This window comes from Carassius auratus, chromosome 24 (assembly GCF_003368295.1).
Source record: "Carassius auratus strain Wakin chromosome 24, ASM336829v1, whole genome shotgun sequence".
In the NCBI taxonomy this organism is placed as follows: domain Eukaryota; kingdom Metazoa; phylum Chordata; class Actinopteri; order Cypriniformes; family Cyprinidae; genus Carassius; species Carassius auratus.
The window spans coordinates 21,759-42,842 of record NC_039266.1 but is presented as its reverse complement, the minus strand read 5'-3'; the positions used below and the strand labels follow the sequence as shown (position 1 = coordinate 42,842).

Below are 21,084 nucleotides of genomic sequence, written 5' to 3'. Positions count from 1 at the left end.
AGATTATATCACACTATTCTGACATTACAGCTAGTTGTTGTGAGGTTTATATCTCATGATTCTGAGAGAAAAAAAGTCAGAATTCAGAGATTTTATATTATTTTATGCAATTCTGACAAAAAATTTCAGAATTGTGAGAAAAAGTCACAAATATCTCTTTTATATATTTTATTTAGTGGCGGAAATGAACAAATAAAAATAACAAAATAGAAAAAAATATATAAAAATAGGAACTAACTAATTCAAAATATAATAATAAAGTAATGTATATAAATAATACTAAAACACTGTTTAGAACATCACTGTAAAGTTGTATGTATTTATTTATTCTAATTTCATGGTGCTGTTTTCTTTTTTCTTTAAACTTCTTATTTTGTGTTCACTGAAAAACGTAACAGTTTGGAAGAACGTGAGGGTGAATAAAGAATGACATAATTTAAGGGAAATCAACCAACTTTAACCTTGAACAAGAGTTCTAAATGTAGCATTGTCCTCTGTAACCTGATCTCCACGTGTCTCTAGGCTGGATTTGGACATGGTTTGCCGATATCCAGACTGTACGCCCGCTACTTTCAAGGGGACCTCAAACTGTACTCGATGGAAGGCGTAGGGACCGATGCAGTCATTTACCTGAAGGTAAAAGCAGCTCTCAATTTGCACTCTTATTTCATTTTTCCACCAATGGGTTTTGAGTGATAAATTTCTCTGGCCAGGCTCTCTCCAGCGAATCATTTGAGCGCCTGCCCGTCTTCAACAAATCTGCTTGGCGACACTATCAAGGAGGCCCAGGAGCGGATGACTGGAGCAACCCGAGCAAAGAGCCCCGAGATGCCTCAAAATACAAGGCTAAAAGATAATCGCACTCACCCCATCCATGTCCCACGGCACCCATTACAGACCTACCGTCTTTAGTCTAGCTTCAATTGCTATGGCAACATCACATCGATGCTGAGTGTTCTATACTTGTAAGCATTTCCAGAGCAGGAGAGCTGATGATGTAAGTGTCATCAAGTCTCTGCTCCTTCCTCCTTTGTGCAGCTACAGACGTAAGATGCAGAATCTCCTTTTAGTGTCTTCCAGGGCGGTTAGAGGAAAGAGTGAGCATTCGTGGCCGGGGTGTCAGATACTTTGGTTCTTTCTTTTGTTTGTGCCACACAGTAGCCTCCCTGTTTCATTTGCTAAAACACCCAGAGAAGGACGCCTGGAGTTTGAGAAGGTCAGAACAAAGGTTCACTGCCATTCACAAGCACTAGAGAGAGTTTGTCCACAGTTTCTGTGACTACGGCTCCCGGTTTTTGGCAGTGGACTAATGGAGAAATAATTTGAAAAGGCTCTGAAGAAATGAAAATAATTTGGTTAAAACTCAAAACGACATGAAAGCTGTCAAGAACATTCACCCTAAAACAAAAGAAAAATCTGGAATTATATTTTGCAGGAAGAAAATTAAATATTATAGTACAATTAGCCTAGTCTTGTTTTGTTCTGCATTATGACATTAATTTAATAATGTGTTATATTTTATAAAAGTAAGTGTGTGTGTGTGTGTGTGTGTGTGTGTGTATATATATATATATATATATATATATATATATAGTAAAGTAAAGTGTATTATTTTAAATTATAAAATCATTTTATTGCATTATGTACAATTATTATAATGTAGTATTTTATTTAAGGTATTTACATATTTGTACGTTTAATTTATACTCATTTTAATTGGGGGAAAAACTGCCCAGACAAGATTATTTTAATTATTGATTAACAGTAATTAGAATTTGAGAGGAAATTCTCCTCAAAATGTCATAATGCAAACAATTTCATTAATTCTAAAAAATCATTTTCTTATTGCAAAATTTGTTCTTCTTTTTCTTTGAATGTTTTGGATGAAATGTGAGCACATATTTTTTAAGGAGCAGAGGAGTATGCTGATAAACTGATATTTCCAGGTATGGTGGAATGCACTTTTAAACTAATCAGATACACTTTTAAACATGTAGTTTCAGATATTTATTTATTTATTTGACCCCCATTTATTTTAAGTTTCCCCCAAGTTGTGCATTTGTGTAGGGCTGTGCTGATTCTGAGCTGGGTCTCAGTGTGAGCAGCAGCAGTATATTACCTAAATCCACTTATAGGTCAGCAATACTGAACTTCCTGCTAATGTAAATGAAGAGAGACTGTGGTAAACTTTGAAGAAGAATGCACAACTATAGCCTATTATAGCATTAGTGCTATAGTCATTAATTATTATTTTTTACTGCTTTACTACCATTATAGCCACTGCATGCATGGTAACATAGTTGATATAAATATATTTGCTTGAAGACTGTTGAAACAGAAAGTTTAGATGTTTAGACCAGCAACATTTGATTGAGAGAAAATGCAGTTAAATATAAACTCATAGAAGCAACTTGGCTGCCTTCTGAATCTGAGTTTTAGCTTAATATTTATTTTCATTATACCACTACTTCTCAGACATTCCTTTGATGGAGTTAATGTTTTCCAGAGGACCTCGTCTTAAAATAATTCCAGATGCTGTTTGGGACTGTTTGAGTGCAGTGATTCTAAGAAGAGGGGTTATAAATTAAAAATTAAATTAAATGCATTTAGCAGACACTTTAATCCAAACCGACTTAGTGTTATTCAGGTTATAAAATTTTACCTATCATGTGTTCCCGGGGAATCGAACCCCCAACCTTGCGCTTCATAGCAAGGAACCGATTAAAGGAACCTATGCTTAACTACAAGCTTAACTTTGCCCAGGCTAGTTAGCTTGTCTGTTACATTGTGTCATTTAACATTGACATTGTCCTATTAAAAAAAACAAAAAACATGTGATTTATCACTCAGTGATTCTTTTCTTTTGTACGCACAAGCATAGTAATTTTTGCTTTTTGAAACTCCATAAGATGAACAATTGTTTAGTGTTTTTACTGCAACACTCCAGGGTGAATCTCATGAAACCTGTCAAGAACATGTCTAAATCATATATATATATATATATATATATATATATATATATATATATATATATATATATATATATGTGTATGTTTACATATATACACACACACACACAGATATATACATGTAATTGGAAATGTATTTATTTCTCATAATATCAGTTTAAAATGTCAGAGTTTCTTTATGTAAAATAAAAATTTGTGTTTTGAGATGCTAAAATTTTGATTTTAATGATTTTGTACATTTTCAGGTTCATGAGGTTCATTAAAATTCTGCAGGCATGCTGTTTTTTTATACATATTGATTGTATATTTATCAGCTGATATTCTGTTACTGTTCCACGTTATAGAATCTTTCCATAGAAACATCTACATCTGATAAAGGCTGGTTCGTGTTGTGTTTGGGGGTCTTCTTAGACGTCAAGGGAACATTTTTGATGACATTTAGTACTTCGCGGTTTCTCATGTTATTGAAGTGTAGATTTCAGTATTTATTTTAAAATATTATTTGTAATATGGTTTGTTAGTTTTTAGATGAAGTATGCACTTTGATGCCTTGAGCTCCAAGCGTTCAGAAGAGCAGTCTGAAGTATGGAAGCATTTTCCTGTGAAAACAAGCCTTCATGGCCTTGTGTGTCGTCATCAAGCTCAAACAGTCGTTGATTTAGTCTGTATACTCTAGTTTTTGCATGCATACAGTGTGTTAATGTTCAACACGTTAGGAGAATCTGTTTACCTACAATGAAACTCTTTCCTGATATTTTAGTGTTGTCATGCAACCATCTTGTATCTGCAAAATGGGCATTTTTGTGAGACTTTAAGTGTTTTGGACTTTTTTTTCTTTTTGTTATGACAAGTTAAACACCACTGCTTATAGATAAATACTGTTCCAAACAAAAAATGTGTTAGGTGATTTTGTGTGATGCTGACACTGACACACGAATCATCATAATGACGATACTGATCTATTGACATTCCATCTGAAGTAAAAGAAGAACAATAAACAGATGTTCAACTACTACCATCAATATGTGTGCGTGAATTTCTAAATGACAATTGTTCTGTTTCTCAGTTTATTTACATTTTAAGCAAGTTTTAATGTAAAAGGTAACAGTATACAAACAAAAAGACCATTTTTACAGAGATATTTTGCAGATTATGTAAATTGACATGGCTCAGGCATACACTTAATGAAATACCTAGACAAGACAGAAGGACATTACGTGATGTAGGGCTGATAGATTGAGCAGCAAAGATTTTCAGGAATAGTTCAGCGCAAAATGCCATGTTGCTGAACATTTACTCACCTGCAGACCATCTAAAATGTAGATAGCTTTGTTTCTTTATTGTAAAAGATTTGTAGAAAATTAGCATTACATTACTTGGTCACCTATGGATCCTCTGCAGTGAATGTCAGAATGAGAGTCCAAAAACATCATATTAATATACCTGACTCAAGTCCAATTAATGCCTTGTGAAGAGAAAAGTTATGGGTTTATTTGCTGTTTGGACGGCACCTATTCACTGCAGAGGATTAATTTGGTGGGCAAGTAATGTAATGCTAAATTTATTAAAATCTGAAGAAGCAAGCTCACCCACATCATGGATGGCCTGAGGGTGAGTACATTTTCAGCAATGTTTTTATTTTTGAGTGAACTTAAAGGAACACTCCACCTTTTTTGAAAATAGGCTCATTTTCTAATTCTCCTAGAGTTAGACAGTTGAGTTTTGCCATTTTCGAATCCATTCAGCTGATCTCCGGGTCTGGCTGTAGCACTTTTACCTTAGCTTAGCATGGATCATTGAATCCGATTAGACTGTTAGCATCTCGCTCAAAAATGACCAAAGAGTTTCAATATTTTTCTTATTTAAAACTTAACTCTTCTGTAGATACATAATGTACGAAGGCCGATGGAAAATGAAAAGTTGCGAATTTTGGGCCGATATGACTGGGAACTATACTCTCATTCCGGTGTATTAATCAAGGCACTTTGCTGCCATAGCAGTGATGCAGCAGGTGCAATAATATTACACAGCGCCTCAAAATAGAGACTACACAAACCTTTCATTTTCCATCAGTTTTAGTTCACGATGTAACTACAAAAATATCGAAACTCTTTGGTCATTTTTGAGCGAGATGCTAACGGTCTAATCAGATTCAATAATCTATGCTAAGCTAAGCTAAAAGTGCTACAGCCCGAGATTGGCTGAATAGTTCGAAAAGCGTAAAACTCAACTGTTTAACTCTAGGGGAGTCGGAAAATAATCCTTTTTTTTTTCCTTTTTTTTTTTAAAGTAGAGTGTTCCTTTAAATGTGATATCTCTCTTAGTCTCTTAGTTTGAGTTCACAATTTATCTTTAAGCCGCTAGACCTTTTGGATGTATTATTCTTAAGACATTTGATTTTGACATTACTTGATTTCGTCATATATTTGCAAAGAAATAGCTCTATTTTAAGGTTAAGGCTGTAGTAACACACAGGATAATGACTATTAATGAGAACTAAACACATTCATGCACAGACAGCTCAGTGAATGCTAACGGCATTCTCATGTGTGCGCTGATACACATTCATGAGGTGGATTAGACATAGGTGTTTTTTTTTTTTTTTAACTATAAACATGGATTAATGTACATACAGTGTGTTACAGTAGGACAGTCCCAATGTTCCAGTCAGACCTGAGCAACATCAAACTTCAAACTGAATTCACTAAAGCTGCGCCACTTTTGTCCACAATATTTCAGCGCAAAAAAATTCAGGGTCTATTTCACTGACCACACTTTTTATTGGCCACTTTTCTCCTATAACCAAATATGTGAGGCTGCACCGATATTAAAATAAGCCAATATTTTTTTCTTGTTATGTCCGATAACTAATAAATGTCAGATATTAAAATTAAATATTTCAAATAATTACAAAATTATAATGTACAGTATGAAAAATCAATCATTATTTTGGAATTTGGTAAAAACATTGTTATTAAATTAAAAGTGGGTTTAAAGATGATGTCAAAGGTATTCTGAATGTAAAAATACGGGAAACCAAACAATTGTACAAGCACAAACACTTAAATATATCGGCTAATAACATTATAATACTGACATTGCTCATTCCTGTTGATGTTATTTTTATCGATTTGGGTTTTAAAACAACAAATAGTATGTGCAAAGAAAAGACTGTAACAGTGGCCACAATTGATTCGGTGAATCCCCCCCAGGATCTGTTCAGCGCTGCGATGGCTTTCAAATATTTGCTGTAATACCAGCATAACTAAACAGGATTCAACAACCCTGTGCTGTGTACAGTACTTAAAGTTTTCCCGTGAGGGTAGGTAACCTGTCATCGCTGCTAATGTGTGTGTGTTTGTGGGTAAAGTGCAGTCTATTATGTGTGTGATGGTTGACTCCTCACTTCTCGTCCTCGTCGCCCTCACTCATGCTGCTGATGGAGGCCGAGGCGCCCTTCGGGGATGAGGGCGGTGAGGTTCGGGGCATGGCCCAGCGGGATGGAGGTGACGGAGAGCGGGATGGGGAAAACTCCCTTGTTGGGCTGCTGCTGGGTGAGCCGCGCGGAGAGAGCGCCTGAATCATTCGCCCACTACGTTCCTGAAACATTTGCTTCTGGTAAAATGAAAAGGTCTTATTCAAAAATGTGTCATTTTTACACAAACAACGTGTTTTTCTTTTGTATACATATACTCTACCCTATACCCTTGCTTACCCATGTCCCATCTGGACCAAAGAGCTCCAGGAAGTTCCCAATGAATTCTCGTGATTTCTCCTCCCACTTCTGAATAAGATCATGGCTCTTCTCTTCCACTCTATACACAAAGTGCTTGGACTTCTCCTCTACCGTCCGCACCTTCTCTTTCATCCTGTCCACCTGATTCTGCAGACGGTACTTCTTTTCCTGTCCAGAAAGAGATCTTTTTTTATTAAATGTCTGTGTTAAATGTTATTCAAAACACATTTTACTTTATGGATAACATACTTTAAAATAAATCAGCATTGTTTAAATGAAGAAAAAATGTAAATGTGATTCTATTTACAGATCAAATGGATACTTTGTATTATTTATTATCACTTTGTTTTTGGTCTCTGTTTTTAATCTATTTTTTTTTCAAAACTACATTTAAATGCAAGTTTGTACATACAGTGAATGCAGAGAATATATCACTTCAATTATGAGCATGTTTTACTTATGGATTAAAGTTTTAATTATTTAATTCGTTTGAATTATTTATTATTATTATTTTTTTTAGTTCAGTGATGTGATTGATTAATTCATGATATTTGTGAAAACAAAACAAAATACATAAAATTTAATTTAATCAAAAAATTTTAAATAACAAATATCTAATTTTATTCTGAATAATGGTTAAGGAAAATATGTTTTATCCATTTGTTTTTAAAGGTGAGTGTTATTTTAGTATAATTCTTCTTATTATTGTTTTTGTTAATATTTTGAATTAGAGTTTGTTTTCCCCATTTTTTTTATAAATATGTCTATATTATTTATTAAATTTTACATTTTAGTTTAGTAATTTAACAAACTAAATGAAAAACAAGAAATGTTGTGCTGACATCAAGCTAAAATAAATAAAAAATAAGTTTTATATTTTAAGTTATTTCAATTGTTTATTTTACTTAAGTACTACATTTTTATAGTTTTATTTTTAATTTTAATGATAATAATCCTATAGGTGAACGAGTAATTTTATTTATGAAAATAATTAAGTACATTAATGTTAGATCATGCCTCCATGCCAGAAATATCAGACGCCAGAACCTGTCATAAAAGATCTGTTTGTCTGGTAACAGAACAACTAATCAGCAAAACTGAAGCTTACATTTGAGGATACTTAGATCCTTCATTTACTCACATTAATATAACTGACATTCAGTTCTTTAGCAGTGTAGCCCCTCTGCAAGTTGCGTCTAGCGTACACGTCATAGTCTCTCACTATCCGGGTGATCAGGTCAGACGTTGAGATCCCTTCTGTCCTTTTAGTGGGCACAAACATACCTGAGACACTCATATATGTTAGATCTGATCTGAAACACATACACACACATGCTCTTAAGCGAAAGCCGCTTTTCTTTACCTGCCTCCTTTATATGCTTGTACACGTCCTCAGATCCAGCAGAGGAGTATGGGATGTCGTCATGCGCCACAAAGTCGATCTAGAGAATACGAACCACAGGGTTAACCGCAAGGAATTGTGGGAACGGTAATGTGCTAGGATGTGACCAAATAACTGACCTTGTGTTTTTCTAAAAACTCCTGGGTAAGAGTCCAGGGCGCATCGCGCAAAACCTCATCAACGTAGCGGCAGTGTCTCAATGCATCGTACCGTTCTTCTTCTGTCATTACGGTGAAGCCCTTGAACTTGTGAGTGAGTTCATCACTGCATACTTAACGCACACATACATATTTTGATCAGTTAGAATTGTAGGATTTAGAAGTATATTGCAATGTCTGGATCAGTAAATGATATGCTTCTATACCTCCGACTATAAGGTAGGCGTTAGGGAACAGATTCTTAGCCTGCATCAGGGCACGAGCGTGACCAGAGTGAAAAAGATCGAAGATGCCATCTGCATAGATTCGCACCGGCCGGTCCACTGAGAAAGGAAAATTCATGACACTTTTAGAAATCATGGTAACACTTTATAATAACTGCACACTATTAATCATTAATTAAGCATTAGTAAACAGATAATTCATAATTTATAAAGCATTAATAGACAGTAATAAGCAGTTTATAAATACATATAAATTCTTTATTCTTGATTTAAAAGCATATCTATAATGTGTTTAATAATTGTATTTTCATACTTTATTAATGATCAATTTATCATTTCTCAATGAAGTATAGCATTATTTACAAACCAGTTATTTAGGAGTTGCCAGTGATTCATAAGATCACAAGAAATGTAGTAAATTCAGGCAGTTATAAAGCATTTAGTAGTGGTCAGTTAACTATTTATGTGAGCTCATCTAAAGTGAGGACTAGTTATGCCTTGTAAAGCATTTATAAACGATATTTAAAGGCTCAGTTATCTTCTAAACAAAAACGGAAACAAACACAACACAGTGATACAGAACATATAAATATTAACAGCCTTTAAATCTCATTTGTAAAAGCTTTACAAGGCATAAATAGTCCTCACTTTAGATGAGCTCACAAAAATAGTTAACTAACAACTACATATGTTTTATAACTACCTGAATTAACCCTGAATTACAGTAGAAATACATGTTAATAAACCATTTATTAACACTATAAGTAACAAATTACTATATGTCAGAATAAAAAGATGTATGAATGCACATTTAAATAATTTATTAATCATTTACTTACAATTTCTAAGTGATCTTATGAACCACTGACAACTCCTTAATAACTGGTGTGTAAATAATGCTATACTTAATTTAGAAATGATAAATTGATCATTAATAAAGTATGAAAAAACAATTATTAAACACATTATAGATATAAAGCATTTATATCTGTATTTATAAACTGCTTATAAATGTTTATTAATGCTTTATAAATGATTAATTAACTGTTTCCTAATGCTTAACTAATGATTAATAGCATGCAGTTATTATAAAGTGTTACCGAAATCATTTACAGACACAAAAACATGAAGAAAAAAAAATAGGTCACTGTCGAAAAGTTTGGGGTCAGTCATTTTTAGTTTTTTGAAAGAAATGAATTTTCTATTCCATTTCAAATCAATGCTGTTCTTTCAGTTTTCACAATAATATTAAGTAACACAACTGTCAATATTGATAATAATAAATTATTCTTGAGCTGCAATAGATCATGTGACACTAAAGACTGAAGTAATTACGGTATACTGAAAATTCAGCTTTTTGATCACAGGAATAAATTGTTTTAAAATATATTCAAATAGAAAACATTTGTTAATAATTGTAATAATATTTCACAATATTACTATTTTTACTGTATTTATATATATATATATCTGTATTTATTATATATACTGTATATATATAACATCTACATGTAAAAAAATCATGTTTAAGAGCTTGACTGCATATTTCCGAGCATCTGCTTATTTATGAAACAAGCATATTTTTTTTTTTTAGGTTATAGCCTAACAGGAATGACCTTATTACAAAAGGTAATTTTTTTTTAATGTTCCGTTTCATGAAACCTGAACAGAAAAAGCACAGACTGACCAGGCGTTCCGAGTCGAGCTTGCTCTACCGTCAGCTTCTCGTGTGGAGCCCGACACTCACAACTCGTCTCTGGGGTAAATATGGCTGGCTCTATAAGAGTCTGAGGAGAAGATTGAAGAATGCATTGATTTGAGAGAAATTGTGAGAAATAAATAGACATTGTTTAAACAAGCCTAGATCCTGCTGACATGATATCCTATTTAATCTTCTCAAAAATGTTTTCATTTTTGTACGAATAGAGGTTATTATCTGACTGATGTCAAGACAATCTGTGTAAAAGCCTCTTTACAGCAGATATTGATTTGTCCAGTAGAGGGTTCTCTAAGACAAATCATTCGTCCACAGCAGCACAAAGTGGGAGATAGACACAGAAATACATAACATGGATATTTCAATCTATTGAAACCTCTTTGTGGCTTATAACAAACAGAGAACAATAGGCCAACAGACACTGTGACAACACATGGTTCTGAATTGGCATTTCAGTGTATGGCAGGGTAGCAGGGATATTTTATTTTTGTGCAATTTTTAGTCTACAAGTGCAGAAATACACTACTTGCATTCTATATGGGTGAGAATGAGGGTTTGTTATCAAAAAAATTTAAGTCAAAGACAATTTTCAAACCATTGAAATGTGATTTTACTGTTCCCAAAAGCTAAATTTTAAAATATTCTTATTTAACAATTTTATGTTGAATAAAATGTTTTACCACTTCAAGTTATATATTATATTATATTATATTATATTATATTATATTATATTATATTATATTATATTATATTATATTATATTATATTTAATGGGTTTTTGCTTAATGTCCTCTTCAAATAATTTAATTATACAATGTTACAAATTACAAATAATTTGTAACATGGTACAAATGCGCAAATAAACGCTGATAATGAATGTGGATTTGCGCATCTAGTCAGTTAACAACGGCAACGTTGTAGTAAGTCTGCGATTGTTTTTCATGTCCGCGGTTTGAAGCAACCCCAATACTAATAATGTGATATTTAGCCCCTAAAATGCGAATTTTACCAAGGCAACACTGCCAAAAAAATTTACATTTTAACCCCGGGAAGCAATTTTTATCTGGGAACCTCCCGGAAACGCAATTGGGTTAGTTTTGGACTAGTTTAGAGAAGCAACTGGGCAGGATTTGTTGTGAAACCTGGCAACCCTGATCTGGAGATATACTTCTAATTAGAGGAGCATCTTTACTGATGATATTTGCATGAAAATCGCATTTGATTTTTTTAACAGCCCGAGCTTGAACTGAAGGAAAACCTAAGGACATTATTGACTGTCTTTACATTTATTTTGAAAGATAAAGCTTGTGATTATGGAAATTTCCTGAGTGCTTGCAGTGTTTGGCCAGTAACAATGAACTGGGTCAAATGGCCAATCAGTGCAGACTGCTCTTGTCGGAAGGAGGAACTTTGTAGGAAACGATGCGTTTGAGAGAGGCGGGGCATAGAGGACCTAAAATATTGGACAGTATTTGAAAAATAATGTTTTTTTTTGTTGTTTTTTTTTTTTTACATTAAAGCATTTCAACATATTCTGTTACACCAAATACACAAAATAATGATCTTTAAAAAAAGCATCATATGACCCCTTTAAATCACCCTTGTGGCATCCTTTTAATGTGACAATGTTCTGTTTTAGTACACATGTGGGCGGAGGCACCAGATGCTGTTTAAATGCATTCTAGGCCAAACTCATTACAGAAATATTAAAAAATAATTTCTGGGTCAATCTTCTAGTGACCTTTGGGACAACAGTGACCATCTGTCTGTTCAGGAAATGCCCATTGAGAGCATCTTCACAACAGACCCAACTGGCACCTATGCATTTACATATCCAATGCAATGTAGGTGTGTGATATCTGATTACTCATTGGAGGAAGAATCTCCATGGAGCAATGCATGATTCATTCCCATAGCAACGAAGACAGTGTTTCGAAGGAGTTCCCAGAATTCTGTACAAGGTGAGAAGGAGGAGCAACATCACAGAAGGGCAACCTGCTGATAAATGCAGTCTGGATGGTGTCTGTAACATTAGCTCAGCACCATCCCACAAAAACGCTGGCTCTCGCACTTAAAAACAATATCTGGTAGACTCAGAGGACTAAAAACAGCATTATGAACAAACACGCAGATAGTCAATAAAAACAGCTCACTGTAACTGCAGTTTCACAAGCTCAGTGTCACTCAGAAAGCAGAACAAAAAGACACATTCAGATAAACACAGACTGAAAACAAAGAGAAAGGGATGCTCAACGGTTTACAGATGCTATCGACGACAACAAAACACCTATATCTCACCGTTCGTGGCAGTGGACAGGTATGTTCCAGCTCCTCCATGATTTCTGGAGGGTCCAAGCCAAACAGGATGTGACCCCACCTGTACCTGACTCAGCATCAGTCTGGAGACGCTTCTCTAGCCGTTAGCCGAGCCACGGTCAGGGATGCTCTACTCCAGCCTGGGTTTAGATCCCGCCCACTCGCTCTTCTCTTCCTCTCAGCCTCTTCCTCCTCGACTCGCCTCGCTATGAAGCCGCCTATAGAAAGAGGCGTTCGGCTCCTCCCTGTGCCCACACACACAGGACTTCAGTAACGGCCCAACAACAACAAGGAAGAGAGCCTGTTGATGAGGGCAATGGCAAGTCTGGGAAGGACCAATCAGCAGACATGCTGTCCTGTCTCATTTACATACCAGAGTGTGATTGGCTGAGCAGGCTGTAGCACCATCACTGTGAACCCGCTGCTGAGCATCTCTGATTGTTCTTCATCTTCCTTCATCATTGTGGTGCATCACAAAGGCTTGCTGAAAGAGACAACAATACAGTTTTTAAGTTTGGATACTAGCAGAATTATTTTTCGGATCTTATCTCAATTTATTAGCAGTAAACCTTTAAATATGACAATAAGGTATAAACTAAGGCAGTTTCTAAGAGCTTTTTAGTATTTTTTTTACCTATAAAACAAGCTATATAAAACAACTAAAACAGTTGTAAAAAATATATATATATGTACATGCAGGTTTGTAAAAAAATATAGACAAATTTAATTTGATATATAGTTAGAATACATTACAAAAAATATCCAATTGTTAATTAATAATATTTTAAATAATCTAAATATAGTATGTATGATAATATTAATAATCATAGGTAAATTTAATGAAATTTTGAAAACATTATTTGCTAATTGGATGAGTTTAGGTATCTTAATTGTATGCTGGTGGTTCACAGTGTAATTAAAAATGTCATTTATATATGGTTTTGTATATTAAGGGAGCAGTGTTGACATTCAGATTTGGTTCATAGATTTATATTGACATTTAATTTAATTTAAGATATATTTACATTGTATTAAAAACTATTTTACTATTAATATAATGCGTTATAATATTTAAAATAACCAAATTATATGAAAGATAATATTATAAACATTCATTCATTAATCAATCTGATAAGCTTACTACAGTTCTAAACTGTTTATTTTATATTTTATTATATTCTTACCTCTCACAAAAACAGTGGGTAGTACAATTCGACAACAAAAAATGCTACTGTAAAGTTATGGTTTATTAACGTCTACACCTACCACAACCCTAAACCTACCTACTGCAAAAACAGTAATTATGTGTTATATTCTCGGTTGTAGCTATAAGGGATACATTGTATTAAAAACTATATCCTATTAATATAATGCGTTATAATATTTAAAATAACCTAATTATATGAAAGATAATATTATAAACATTCATTCATTAATCAATCTGATAAGCTTACTACTTTCTAAACTGTTTATTTTATATTTTGTTCAGTTTTTTTCCGCAACTGGGATTTATTTTCGATTTCTAAAACATTTTGAGAACAGTTCAGCTGTTATCCACTTGGTGATGCCATTGTTTCAATTTTAGTTAGTGCATTTGAACATGGCACCAAGTGGATATATAACAATGATAAAATATGCTACAGTATATAAAAAAAGGTTGTAAATTACATAAATTTAGAAGCATGTTAGGAGCATTTGCAATATTTGTTAATATTTTCCTATACAACTTCTATCCACTGATTCTCTTCCGTCTGCCCCTTGGCTAATAAAGTTGTCAAAATACATAACTTGATTTAAATTAACTTAATATTAGATGATAATGTTTTATAACAGAGGGATGAAGAGAATGGCAGCAGCTTCATTCAGCACACACACACACACACACACACACGCACATACAAAACTTTCCTTAGACTGTCATTTCTCTGAACCATGTCTCCATTGTTGCTTTCATTCAGTCTACTCATACAGCACAGGTAATTATTTCAGTCACAGGACAGAACAGAAGTGCTTTGAAGAGCAACATCCTTCACCCTCAGAAAGGAACGGTGTGGTGCAGGAGAGCTGGTGAGAGATTTGATATCCTCTTATGTGTTTCCTGTGAGCTCCTCTCCTCATCAGTATGAAGTCTGAGTCTCATTTTCCTCTTAGACATGGGGTATGTACTTTTGACTGCTATATCCCCTGAGACTCAGAATGCAACAGTATTGAGAATAGCATTTCCATCGGTGCGGCCATAGTTAATAGATTCTCCTCTGACGGCTTGTGAAGCAGCTGCTCCAGCTCAAAAAGGTTATCGGCCTGTGTCATAATCAAATAGAGAATAAACAGGAAGACCATTTACAAAGAGAAGAGACTCTCCCCTTCAAGGCGTTGAGAGGGTCTGGAAAGAAAAGAAAGAAAAAAACATCTCATTTTTGAGGCAATTGCAATGAGACATAAGTGTGCTGATTCAAGGTTAAGGATATTCTTTTATCTCTCTTGAGTATTGTTTGACGTAATCTTCTTAAGTAACATTCATTTCATTCTGGTCGCAAACATTTAAAAACAAAACTAATTAATTTTTCATTTAGACATGCAAAAGAACATAGCCTACTACAAGGAAAATGCATGCTCATACACTTCCTAATCAATCTAAATGTTAATTAGCATGTAGCATCCTTTCTAAATGAGAAAGTTAATTCAAGACACATCTTAGGAATATTACAGGCTAAATACAAGTTTTATAAAAAATATTTTAGTCAAAATTGAATCATTTTTTATTCTTAAGCATAAACGAATATTTATTAAGGTTTTTTTATTTTTATTTTTTATGAATTATTTCATTACGGTGTCCTACGCTGTCAGATTTTCTTACCTCCCACTAAAACAGTGGTAGTACAATTCGACAACAAAAAATGCTACTGTAAAGTTATGGTTTATTAACGTCTACACCTACCACAACCCTAAACCTACCCTTACACTACTGCAAATACACTAATTATGTGTTATATTCGCGGTTGTAGCTATAAGGGATACAGCTACAGGAAAACAATAATAAATCTTCTTTTCTACCAATTAGATTGCGTTTTTATTAAAGTCTACACCTACCCCAACCCTAAACCTACCCTTACAGTAATGCATGATACATGAAATGTTGTTTAGCATGAGAAAAATGAGATATTGATGTGACCCAGTAAACCCGGGTAGGAAAATCTGACGGGTAAGATAAAATGTCAGGACACCGCCAATAGGTAGCGAAAAGTGAATAATTGAACCGGTCATAAAACCAATTCGTTCAAAGCAATGATTCATTCAGAAATGAAACTGGTACTTTCAGTGGTCATTCTGCCGTGGCTTTGTTTGAAAATATTTAATATTAACTGATAATGTATTTAAAATGTAAGGAGCTTAATTTCGACAATAAACTGTTATATAAAATAACACTCACCTCTGGTAATAAATAAATTGAATGCACACAGACTGAAGTATTTTAAATCTTTGGTTCTTTTAATTGTGATGATTTTGGCTCACATTTAACAAAAACACACCAATTCACCATCTCAACAATTTAGAATAAGGTGACATGCCAATCAGTTAATCAACTCTTTTCAGATGAGAGCAAATTTTGTATTTCATTTAGAAACCAAGGTCCTAGAGTCTGGAGAAAAGGTGGAGAAGCTCATAGCCCAAATTACTTTAAGTCCATTGTTAAGTTTCCACAGTCTGTGATGATTTGGGGTGCAGTGTGATCTGTTGGTGTTGGTCCATTGTGTTTTTTTGAAAGTCACTGCACTTGTTAACCAAGATATTTTGGAGCACTTCATGCTTCCTTCTGCTGACCAGCTTTTTAAAGATTTCTTTTTCCAGCAGGATTTGGCACCTGCCCACACTGCCAAAAGCACCAAAAACTGGTTAAATGAGCATGGTGTTGGTGTACTTGACTGGCCAGCAAACTCACTAGACCTGAACCCCAGAGAGAATCAATGGAGTATTGTCAAGAGGAAAATGAGAAACAAGAGACCAAAAAATGCAGGTGAGCTGAAGGCCACTGTCAAAGAAACCTGGGCTTCCATACCACCTCAGCAGTGCCACAAACTGATCACATCCATGCCATGCCGAATTAAAGTAATTAAAGCAAAAGGAGCCCCTACCTAGTATTGAGTACATGTACGGTAAATTAACATACTTTCCAGAAGGCAAACAATTCACTAAAAATGTTTTTTTTTTATTATTATTATAATTATTTTATTGGTTTTATGAAGTATTCTAATTTGTTGAGATAGTGAATTGGTGGGTTTTGGTTAAATGTGAGCCAAAATTATCACAATTAAAAGAACCAAAGACTTAAACTGCATCAGTCTGTGTGCACTGAATTTAATACACACGTTTCACAATTTGAGTTGAATTACTGCAATGAATCTTTACACGACTTTCTAATTTATTGAGATGCACCTGTATATTTTTGTTAATTCCTTGTCTATTGGAGATAACCGATTTGAAAGTAATTTCCCTGATAATATTTAAGTGATTATTTTCTGTCAGCTGTTTCGGAATCAAAACTAGCGATTCACGAATGACCTCGCAAATTGTTACCAAGCCACAAACTCTACTGCATGTAAAGAGAATCCAAAACGATATAAAAAAGAGTGTCAAAATATACTGTAGAAACGATATGAGTCTGTTCTCTTATTGAATTGTATAAAATACTCACCAATGATTTTATCAGTTTGAATTGGTTCACTTATGGTTCATTCATTTACTAAACTGTATACAAGTTATTATTATTTATTCTCTGTTGACATTATCTTTGGTGGTATATTTTGGTGGCGAACAGGTTCCATTAGTTAACTAGCATGAACTTGCAATGCAATTTAATTCTAAAATATTTATTAATCTTATAGTTAATGATAATCAAAGTAATATCTGTTAGTATTATTTATTCATTAGACCTTAGCTATATAAACTAACAATGAACTGTTGTATTTTAAATATTTCAATTATTAAAAATTGTTTGCTGTTAGTTAATATTAATCCATTAGCCTAATTAACATCAGCTAATGGGACTATATTGTAAAGAGTTACCAAATTATGTATACAATAATAAATAATAAAAATGCATTTAAAGGAAGTCAGTGGAGCAGTCATACAATGCTTTCCCTATAAACTTATATTCTCTGCCTACTTTTATGTTTTTCCTCAACCTGACGTACAAGTTGAAAGTTTTTTTGTGGTAATAAAAAAAAATATTCCTTTAAATTCTTCTCTTTTTTAACAATGTGGTTATATAGGAGACCAATGCAGGAAAAATCAGGAGAAAGCAGATGTCAGAGCATTATGATGTGTATTCATGCTGACATGCTTGTCAACCACAGAGTGCTTTGATTCCCATTGTTTTGTCAGACCTGTGTATAGCTATTCAGGCAATATATATTTAGAGAGCGATAAAACTTAAGCCATGGAATCCTAGGGCTGTGTCAGTTTGCAGAGCTCTGTGGGGAAGTGCGCAAAGGACAATTGATGTAGTTAAAGATCACAGCTAGCTGCAATAAATTCATTAACATGCCCATTATAGAGTCTTTGAAAAAACTCACGTCACAGCAAGAGCAATTTCCTGACTATAAGGGCCTAATCATACATGAATATGTAGCTTAATTATAACTGACTGATTTGACTGATCTGGCTTGTGTGGTTAAGCATTATCATTTGATAAAACAACAACCAAAGCATCACATGCCATTTGTTTGATGAGAACTCCAAAGCTGAACAGCATCTATCTAATTGTTTCCTATAGATAGCTTACAGGTATGTGAAGAATCTTGTTACAGCACCCAAAGCTGTGATTCTGCATTTAACAATGTCAACAGATCACCAAATGGAACCATTTTATTTTGGGTATCACTAATTAAACCCGGCATTGAATGCTTCCTGTTAAAGTGAAGCTTCTGACAGCTATGGAAATGAGAACAGGAATGACGTTCTTTTGTACGCTTGCAGGTAGAGTGACAGTGAGAATTTTAATAAGAGGTGAACGCAATATTAACAGTTGCAAACAGATTTTGTTTTGGTCCTCATGTGAAGCCCCATGTCCTGTTGTTTGAGAAGTTTTCATCACTAGCGGTTATTTGGTGACGCATGCAGGGTTATTGAGTGCTTATTTTGTAATCAGAGCGTGCATGTGCATGTATATTGTTTAGTGAATTTATGTTATTGCAGTGAGATCCAAAGGCCTGATGCCAAATCACTTTGATTTTAATTTCCCCAAGGCTTCCTCGAGCATTATTTTAGTGGATGTATCATGGCCTTAAAGGAACAGTTCACACAAAATAAGTTTGTTGAACATTTCCTCATCCTCATGCCATCTAAGATATAGAAGACTTTGTTTCTTCATTCGAACAGATTTGAAAATAAATTAGCATTACATCACTTGCCCACCAATGGATCACATGCAGCACATGGGGGCTGTCAGAATGAGAGTCTAAACAGCTGATAAAAACGTCTCAATAATCCATAACCCAACTCAATTAACATCACTTAAGTGAAAAGCTGTATGTTTTTAATATACAAATCAATCATTAAGGTGATTTAACTTCAAACAATTATTTACAGATTTACGAATCCTCTGTCCATAAATTGCTGATCTGAATCAGGAGAGATATATGCACAGATGGACTCATATTTTAGCCAGAAAAAGGTTTAAGTGCCATAAACATGCAGCTTTTCACTTTAGAAGACATTAACTAATGGATTGGAATAATGTGGGTTACTTGTAGATTTATTGTGATGTTTTTATAAGCTCTTTGGACTCTCATTCTGATGGCACCCATTCACTCCATCTACATCTGAGAATAGATTTTAGCTTTTTTTTTTTTTGGTTGAACTATTCCTTTAGATGGTAAATTTCCACAGCAGAACATGATCGGGTTTTGATAATGCACATATACTTGAAGGTCACGCTGTCATTGTGTCGGAGGTGGGAGTGATCAGGCTCTCCCTGTAACACTTTCTGACTGGTTGCACCTTCTGTGATCCATGAATCATGAAACGGTAGAGACCGACGTCTCCTAAATGGAAGGTAAAGTGTTGTTGTGCCGGCTTTCCACTTCTCAGGGAGATTGCTGTTGACCTGTCACAAACAGAGGTCAAGATGAGCAGAGAAGGGAAGCAAACAAAAGGGCAATGATTTCATGCCCGTCTGACTTAATCCAAGTGACCACATAATGAAAGACTCTCAGTTGGATGCGTTCTTGTATTTTTAGTCCAGTGTTATATAAATGAAACAGACCCACTTGGCCTGGGACATCCAATTAGATGGAATCACATTGAGGGGAAAACTGTGTCAGGAAGTCCCCAGATTGTGATTTCCCTCTGAATAATATCTGGTATTTGTTCCTCTGACTATAGGGGAAACATTGTAACAGTTCAAGGTGTCACAAAAATAATCATTTTAATAGCCACATTGCAAACAGTGGGAAATCAAACATGACCCAAAAGGATTTTTCTGTAAATTGCTCGTAAAATGCATTGAATGAAGTGATGCTTTGTGTAATATTGGTTATACAAACAATTTACAATGAAATTTGTTCTGCTCATATTTGTTTAATAAAGCACATTTATTTATATGAATCAGTATTTCAGGAAGTGTGCCATTCGTGTCCTATGACTTACTAATGTGTTACAGAACACTTGATAGATTTAACAAAATTTGCTTTCATTAAAACTAAAACGTCATGCTTTAACTGCCTGCAGTATTTCTTAAAAACAAATAATAATAATTCTTAGGTGACTAGAAATTCAACCAAGATGTGCAAAGGGATTTCAACTTTTAAAAATAATGGTTGGTCTTTCTGACATCACATTTCAGTGAGCACATGATTAAAGTCGACATGAAAAACAACAACTTAGTAAAACAACTTTTCTTAACAGACTTAATTTTGTCCATCAGGAATGAATTGAATCGTAGAAAGTGTGATAACATGTTTCAGAAGTTTCAGCAGTAACCTTTTCAGGAAGAAAACCCTGAAAGTTTCTGGCACAAATTTCCTTTGTTTACTGAGAAACACCAAAAACATAAAACCAGAAAACATGCTGATTATTTGCTTAACTTAATACCAAATTCATTGTCTACTGGAGAATTATTAAAATCTGCTCCATTCTTTTCTTATAACTAAAACATTTTGTGATATAATAAATAAGCCTTATTTTTAAAATGTAAAATGGTTTGATATAAACCATTGTTACAGCTCAAGAAAAATCATAATAACATCTGAATCTTTTCTAAGAAAGACTGCAGTAACCACCTCAATGCAGCTCCAGTCTTCTCTAACGTGATGATGTCACGTTTTGTAGGATATTACAGCACCTGCTTCTTCTCACATGATCAGATATGAAATGGAAGAGTCTCTGGCCACAGCATGGCTAACATCCTGCTCTATCTGGCTGGTATCCTAGAAAATCCCAGCATGCAAATGTGCGTCCTTGAAATTACATTCCAAGGTTTTCTAACATTTATTCATCCATCTAGGACGTGCTGCTAGCAGGAAGTCATGCGCTTCCATGCTGTGGCCTGGACTAACTATAAAG

At 34.2% G+C, this 21,084-nt stretch overlaps 1 protein-coding gene and 1 long non-coding RNA gene across 3 annotated transcripts; one reads left to right on the top strand and one right to left on the bottom strand.

Moving 5' to 3' along the window:
• Positions 1-374: 374 nt before the first annotated feature.
• Positions 375-2,832, top strand: LOC113041871 (uncharacterized). The gene is made up of 2 exons (XR_003275476.1): positions 375-636; positions 714-2,832. It is a non-coding gene; the product is annotated as an uncharacterized LOC113041871 (long non-coding RNA).
• Positions 2,833-4,601: 1,769 nt separating this feature from the next.
• On the bottom strand, positions 4,602-12,861 carry LOC113041870 (choline-phosphate cytidylyltransferase B). Of its 2 annotated transcripts, none has more exons than XM_026200435.1 (8): positions 12,505-12,861; positions 10,177-10,276; positions 8,472-8,588; positions 8,227-8,378; positions 8,069-8,147; positions 7,847-7,962; positions 6,685-6,873; positions 4,602-6,584 (listed from the first exon to the last, which is right to left on the bottom strand). In XM_026200435.1, the coding sequence occupies exons 1-8, from the start codon at positions 12,541-12,543 to the stop codon at positions 6,372-6,374; spliced, it is 1,005 nt and encodes a 334-aa protein (XP_026056220.1). In that variant the 5' UTR covers positions 12,544-12,861; the 3' UTR covers positions 4,602-6,371. The 2 variants fall into 2 exon arrangements, with proteins under 2 accessions (XP_026056220.1, XP_026056219.1); XM_026200434.1 differs by having other exon boundaries at positions 7,847-7,989; positions 12,505-12,860.
• Positions 12,862-21,084: the final 8,223 nt, after the last annotated feature.